Source organism: Lepus europaeus, unplaced genomic scaffold (assembly GCF_033115175.1).
Source record: "Lepus europaeus isolate LE1 unplaced genomic scaffold, mLepTim1.pri SCAFFOLD_152, whole genome shotgun sequence".
Classification (NCBI taxonomy): domain Eukaryota; kingdom Metazoa; phylum Chordata; class Mammalia; order Lagomorpha; family Leporidae; genus Lepus; species Lepus europaeus.
The window spans coordinates 109,526-117,473 of NW_026909055.1; the positions used below are offsets into that span (position 1 = coordinate 109,526).

The 7,948-nt window shown below is 38.8% G+C and overlaps 1 protein-coding gene across 1 annotated transcript; it reads right to left on the reverse strand.

The window, feature by feature from the left end:
• Nucleotides 1–366: 366 nt before the first annotated feature.
• Nucleotides 367–1,405, reverse strand: LOC133754538 (syntenin-1). Its single transcript, XM_062184983.1, has one exon. The coding sequence runs from the start codon at nucleotides 1,374–1,376 to the stop codon at nucleotides 480–482; it is 897 nt and encodes a 298-aa protein (XP_062040967.1). The 5' UTR covers nucleotides 1,377–1,405; the 3' UTR covers nucleotides 367–479.
• Between the last annotated feature and the right edge of the window lie 6,543 nt (nucleotides 1,406–7,948).

Sequence of the window (7,948 nt, forward strand, 5' to 3'; positions counted from 1 at the left end):
TACCTAATTGGTGTTTACATACATACAGAGGGAGAAAAAAACCTACCAAAGGCCATCACTCTAAATGTACTATCACGTACTTGTTAAAAATGCAAATATACCATAGAACTAAAATGACGTGAAGAGCACTACTCATTACCTAGAAGAAAGGTAACTGGTTCTCATACAAAGCTAAGCTGGCATCAATCACCCTCATCACAATGGCTTAGAAAAGCATCAGGTTTCCAGTAGAGAAACTATTCTAGGAAAGTCAGTCAATCTTGTGAAAGTTTCACAGCTGTAAAACCAGGCTAAGACTACAACGACCGTGAAATCTGAGGAGATCAGATGAACCAGTAGATTCCCAGCCATAATGTGAGACGGGAAGGTCCTCATGCAGCATATGCTCCCTGGCTCCGGGAAAGCTTCGTGTGCATAATACAGAAGTAGTTGAGAAAGGAAACTGGAGACGCTCAGCTGTTTCCATTGTGTCCTAACTGTTAAACTTCAGGGATGGTGTGATCCATCAGGCTTTTCATAATGCTTGGCGCCATCCGTTTAATAATATGTTCAAAGATAAAAGCAGGCATGATTGTGACGGTAACTACAGTCCCAGATGTTGATAGTATGTCTGCAATTTGAGAGTCCTTCAATCCAATGACGTTCTGGCCGTTGATCTCACAGATGTTATGTTCCGTGAGAAGACCATTTCTGGCTGCAGAACTATCTTTCACTATGGATGTTACTTTCCCATTTTTAAAGATAAAGCCAACGTTTCCAGTACTGTCCTTATGCATAGTAATTGTCCGCTCAAAAGGCCTGTCACGAATGGTCATTGTGATCTTCTCTCCAAAAGCCTGTTTGAGCACCTTGTGAGCTTTATCAGAGCTCCAGCCTGCACAGTTTTCACCATTGATCTGGAGTACCTGGTCGCCAAATCTCAAACCAACCAATGAGGCTGGAGAATTTGCCTGGACTAGCTGAACAAATATACCATTATCTATTGATTTAAGCCTGAGTCCAATTTTTCCATCTTGATCCTTACATAAAATGACTTCACGAATCCCTTGTTTAATTTCTGCTCTGCGAATCCCAACATCATTTCCAGTTACAGGAGCCACCATATAGTTCATACTGGAAGGTCTTGCTACCAACTGCCCCTGAAGTGGTGCTCCAGAGACCATCACCAGATTTGCATGTATTTCTTCTTCATTTAAACTCAGGCCCATGTATTGAGACAGTTCCGGATACAGTTTAGGATAAAGATTTCCATCTTGAGAGATGGGAGCAGAAGCTTCTGACAAAATTGCTGGGTTGGCAGGGTTTGCAGAAAAAGCAGTCTGAGCCTGAATTACTTTGTCTACCTTCAAGTCTTCAAGAGATGGATAGAGAGACATTTTTCCTGATTTATCTAGACCACAAGGACTCGCTCCCCGCTGCCACCGCCTCGAATACAGCTAGCGACTTCCGAGACCCGAGAAAAGGAGAGCAGCACGCGCGTGAGGACCGCCCACCAGGCGCATCACAGCACCGCCCCCCCTGTGTTTTCCTCACTTCCTCTAGCTTTCTCCCTAGAAAATATGAATGTGTGGAGCTGGTGTCTCCATGTGGAAGCTGTTAGTGTTTCCAAGCACAAAATTAAATGTTCCCTTAAAAAAAAAATTCAAAACAATAAAGTTTGCCAATAATATCCAGAAAACACAAACACAGAGGCTGTCGCAATATGTGTGATTGAGTTAGCCAAAACACAACTGGATATTTCTGGTTTCATCGAGTCATATCCATACAAAGTGGTGTGGAATTCGTATACAATGGACACAAACAATCACAGTAAAAATGGTTTTGAAGAAAAGCAAAGTCTTTCCGTTAGGCAAGTGCATGAAATGTCATCTATACAAACAGAAATATCATGTGTTTCCTGCAGTTCCTTGAGCTTTCTCCCTACAAAATACAAATGTGTAGAGCTGTTATCTCCATGTGGAGTCAACTAGTGTTTCCCAGCACAAAATTAAATGTTCCTTGATAATAAACATTCAATAAAATAAAGTCCGTCGATAATATCCAGAAAACACAAACACAGTGGCTCTCGCAAAATGTGGCATTGAGTGAGCCGAAACACAACCGGATATTTCTGGTTTCATCCAGTCATATCCGGACAAAGTGGTGTGGAATTTGTATACAATACACACAATCACAGTAAAAATGGTTTTGGAGAAAAGCAAAGTCTTTTCGTAAGGCAAGTGCATAAAATGTCACCTACACAAACAGAAATACCATGTTTGTTTGACGCAGTTCCTCTAGCTTTCTCCCTATAAAATACGAATATATAGAGCTGGTGTATCCATGTGGAACCAATTAGTGTTTCCAAGCACAAAATTCAATGTTCCCTGATAAAAAACATTTAAATCAATAAAGTCCGTGGATAATATCCAGAAAACACAAACACAGAGGCTGTCGCAAGATGTGGGATTGAGGTAGGCAAAACACAATTGGATATTTCTGGTTTCATCCAGTCATATATGGACAAAGTGGTGTGGAATTCATATGCAATGGACACAGACAATCGCAGTAAAAATGGTATTGGAGAAAAGCAAAGTGTTTCTGTTAGGCAAGTGTATAAAATGTCATCTATACAAACAGAAATATCATGTTTGTTTGCCGCAGTTCCTCTTGCTTTCTCCCTAGAAAATACGAATGTGTAGAGTCGGTGTCTCCATGTGGAACCAATTAGTGTATCCAAGCACAAAATTAAATGTTTCCTTATAAAAAACACTTAAAATAATAAAGTTCCTCGATAATATCCAGAAAACACAAACACAGAGGCTGTCGCAATATGTGGGATTCAGTTAGCCAAAACACAACCGGATATTTCTGGTTTCATCCTATCATGTCCTGACAAAGTTGTGTGGAATTCATATGCAATGGACTGGGAACATCACAGTAAAAATGGTTTTGAAGAAAAGCAAAGTTTTTCGTTACGCACGTGCATAAAATGTCACCTATCCAAACAGAAATATCAGGTTTGCTTGCTGTAGTTACTCTAGCTTTCTCCCTAGACAATACGAATGTGTAGAGCTGGTGTCTCCATGTGGAACCAATTAGTGTTTCCAAGCACAAAATTCAATGTTCCCTTATAAAAAACTTTTAAAACAATAAAGTCCGTCGATAATATCCAGAAAATACAAACACAGAGACTGTCGCAACATGTGGGATTTTGTTAGCCAAAACACAAACGGATATTTCTGGTTTCATCCAGTCATATCCTGAAAAAGTGATGTGGAATTTGTATGCAATCAACCGGGAACATCACAGTAAAAAAGTTTTTGAAGAAAAGCAAAGTATTTCCGTCAGGCAAATGCATAAAATGTCACCTATACAAACGGAAATATCATGTTGTTTGCCGCAGTTCCTCTTGCTTTGTCCCTACAAAATACGAATGTGCAGAGCTGGTGTCTCCATGTGGAACCAAATAGTGTTTCCAAGCAGAAAATTAAATGTTCCTTGATAAAAAACATCCAATAAAATAAAGTCGTCGATAAAATCCAGAAAACACAAACACAGTGGCTCTCGCAAAATGTGGGATTGAGTTAGCCAAAACACAACTGGATATTTCTGGTTTCATCCAGTCATATCCTGACAAACTGGTATGGAATTCCTATGCAATGGACCGAGAAAAGCACAGTAAAATGGTTTGGAGAAAAGCAAAGTCTATTCGTTTGGCAAGTGCATAAAACGTCATCTATTCAAACAGAAATATCATGTTTGTTTGCCACAGTTCCTTCAGTTTTCTCCCTAGAAAATATGAATGTGTGGAGCTGGTTCTCCATGTGGAACCAATTAGTGTTTCTACGGACAAAATTAAATGTTCCCTGATAAAAACATTCAAAACAATAAAGCCTGTCGATAATATCCAGAAAATATTATCACAGTGCCTGTAGCAATATCTGGGATTGAGTTAGCCAAAACACAACCAGATAATTCTGGTTTCGTCCAGTCATATCTGTACAAAGTGGTGTGGAATTCGTATGCAATGGACCGAATAAATCACAGTAAAATGGTTTTGGAGAAAAGCAAAGTCTATTCATTGAGCAAGTGCATAAAATGTCATCTATACAAACAGAAATATCATGTTTGTTTGCCGCAGTTCCTCTAGCTTTCTCCCTAGAAAATACGAATGTGTAGAGCTGGTGAACCAAGTGGAGTCAAGTAGTGATTCTACAGTATAATATTAAATGTTCCATGATAAAAAACATTCAAAACAAAAAGTCCGTTGATAATATCCGGAAAACACAACCACAGAGGCTGTAGCAGTATCTGGGATTGAGTTAGCCGAAACACAACCGGATATTTCTGTTTTCATCCAGTCATATCCTGACAAACTGGTATGGAATTCCTATGCAATGGACCGAGAAAATCACAGTAAAATGGTTTGGAGAAAAGCAAAGTCTATTCGTTTGGCAAGTGCATAAAACGTCATAAAACATTTGAGTTAGCCAAAACACAACCGGATATTTCTGGTTTCATCCAGGCATATCTGGACAATGCGGTGAGGAATTCGTATGCAATTGACCGAGAAAATCACAGTAAAATGGTTTTGGAGAAAAGCAAATTCTTTTCTTTAGGCAAGTGCATAGAATGTCATCTATACAAAGAGTAATATCATGTTTGTTTGCTGCAATTCCTCTAGCTTTCTTCCTAGAAAATATGAATGTGTAGAGCTGGTGTCTGCATGTCGTACCAATTAGTGTTTCTATGAGGGAAAAATAAATGTTTCCTGATAAAAACAATCAAAACAATAAAGTCCATTAATAATATCCGGAAAACAAAAACACAGAGGGTGTCGCAATATCTGGGATTTAGTTAGCCAAAACACAACGGGATATTTCTGGGTTCATCCAGTCATATCCGGACAAATTGGGGTAGAATTCATAAACAATAGACCGAAAAATCACAGTAAATACGGTTTTGGAGAAAAGCAAAGTCTTTTCTTTTTTTTTTTTATTTTTGACAGGCAGAGTGGACAGTGAGAGAGAGACAGAGAGAAAGGTCTTCTGTTTGCCGTTGGTTCACCCTCCAATGGCCGCCGCGGTAGTGCGCAGCGGCCGGCACACCGCACTTTTCTGATGGCAGGAGCCAGGTGCTTGTCCTGGTCTCCCATGGGGTGCAGAGCCCAAACACTTGGGCCATCCTCCACTGCACTCCCTGGCCACAGCAGAGAGCTGGCCTGGAAGAGGGGCAACCGGGACAGGATCGGTGCTCCGACCGGGACTAGAACCCGGTGTGCTGGCGCCACAAGGCGGAGGATTAGCCTGTTGAGCCACGGCGCCCGCCAGCAAAGTCTTTTCATTAAGCAAGTGCATAAAATGTCATCTATACAAACAGAAATATCATGTTTCTTTGGACAGTTCCTCTAGCTTTCTCCCTAGAAAACACGAATGTGTAGAGATTGTATCTCCATGTGGAACCAATTAGTGTTTCAAGCAAAAAATTAAATGTTCACTGATAAAAAACATTCAAAATGATAAAGACCATCGATATTATCCAGAAAACACAAACACAGAGGCTGTCACAATATCTGGGACTGAGTTAGACAAAACACAACCGGATATTTCTGGTTTCATCCATGCATATCCGGACAAAGTGGTATTGAATTCATATACAATGGATCGAGAAAATCACAGTAAAAATTATTTTTCAGAAAAGCAAAGTCTTTCCTTAGGCAAGTGCATAAAATGTCATGTATGCAAACAGATATATCATGATTGTTTGCAGCAGTTCCTCTAGCTTTCTCCCTAGAAAAGACGAATATGTACTGCTGGTGACTCTATGTGGAACCAATTAGAGTTTCTGAGCAGAAAATTAAATGTTCTCTTGTAAAAAACATTCAAAACAATAATTCCATCAATAATATCCAGAAACACAAACACAGATGCTTTCACAATATTTCGGATTCAGTTAACCAAAACACAACCGGATATTTTGGTTTAATTCAGTCATATCTGGAGAAAGTCGTGTGCAATTCGCATGCCATGTACCAATAAAATCAGAGTAAAAATGGTTTTGGAGAAAAGCAAAGTCTTTTCGGTAGGCAAGTGTATAAAATGTCATCTATTCAAACAGAAATATCATGTTTGTTTGCCATAGTTCCTCTAGATTTCTCCCTAGAGAATACGAATTTGCAGAGCTGGTGTCTCCATGTGGAACCAACTAGTGTTTCTATGGTACAAAATTAAATGTTCCCTGAGAAAAAACATTCAAAACAATAAAGTCTGTCGATGATATCCGGAAAATATTATCACAGAGCCTGTAGCAATATCTGGGATTGTGTTAGCCAAAAACACAACCGGATATTTCTGGTTTCATCCAGGCATATCCGGACAAACTTGTGTGGAATTCGTATGCAATGGACTGAGAAAATCACAGTAAAAATCGTTTTGGAGAAAAGCAAAGTCTATTCATTGGGCAAGTGCTTAAAATGTCATCTATACAAACAGAAATATCATGTGTGTTTGCCACAGTTCATCTAGCTTTCTTCCTAGAAAATATGAATGTGTAGAGCTGGTGTCTCCATGTGGAACCAATTAGTGTTTCTATGGTACAAAATTAAGCGTTCCCTTATAAAAACATTCAAAACAATAAAGTCCATTAATAATATCCAGAAAACACAAACACAGATGCTGTTTCGATATCTGGGATTGAGTTAGCCAAAACTCAACCGGATATTTCTGGATTAATCCAGTCATATCTGGACAAAGTGGTGTGGAATTCGTATATAATGGACTGAAAAATCACAGTAAAAACGGTTTTGGAGAAAAGCAAATTCTTTTCTTTAGACAAGTGCATAAAATGTCATCTTACAAACAGTAATATCATGTTCGTTGCCGCATTACCTCTAGCTTTCTCCCTAGAAAATAAGAATGTGTAGAGCTGGTGTCTCAATGTGGAATCAACAAGTGTTTCCCAGCACAAAATTACATGTTCTCTGATAAACAACATTCAAAACTATAAAGTCCATCAATAATATCCAGAAAACAAAAAACACAGAAGCTTTCACAATATTTCGGATTGAGTTAGTAAAACACAACCGGATATTTCTGGTTTCATCCACTCATACCCGGACAAAGTGGCATGGAATTCGTATGCAATGGACTGATAAAATCAGAGTAAAAATGGTTTTGGAGAAAAGCAAAGTCTTTTCATTAGGCAAGTGCATAAAATGTCATCGATACAAACAGAAATATCATGTTTGTTTACCACAGATCCTCTAGCTTTCTCCCCAGAAAATACGAATGTGTAGAGCTGGTGTCCCCAGGATGAACCAATTAGTGTTTCTACGGTACAAAATGAAATCCTCCATGATAAAAACATTCAAAACAGTAAACTCCATCGATAATATCCAGAAAAAACAAACACAGAGGCTTTCACAATATTTCGGATTGAGTAAGCCAAAACACAACCGGATATTTCTGGTTTCATCCAGTGATATCCAGACAAAGTGGTTTTGAATTCTTATGCAATGGACCGAGAAAATCATAGTAAAAATGGTTTTGGAGAAAAACAAAGTCTTTTCATTAGGCAAGTGGATAAAATGTCAGCTAAACAAACAGAAATATCATGTTTGTTTGTCAGTTCCCCTACCTTTCTTCCTAGAAAATACGAATATGTAGAGCTGGTGTCTCCATGTGGAACCAATTACTGCATCGAAGCTCAAAATAAAATGTTCCCCGATTAAAAACATTCAATACAATAAAGTCCATTGATAATATCCAGAAAAAAGAAACACAGAGGCTGTAGCAATATCTGGGATTGAGTTAGACAAACCAAAATCGGATATTTCCGGTTTCATAGAGTCATATCTGGAGAAACTCCTGTGGAATTCCTATTCAATGGACCAAGAAAATCACAGTAAAATGGTTTTGGAGAAAAGCAAAGTCTTTTTGTTAGGCAAGTGCATAAAATGTCATCTAGA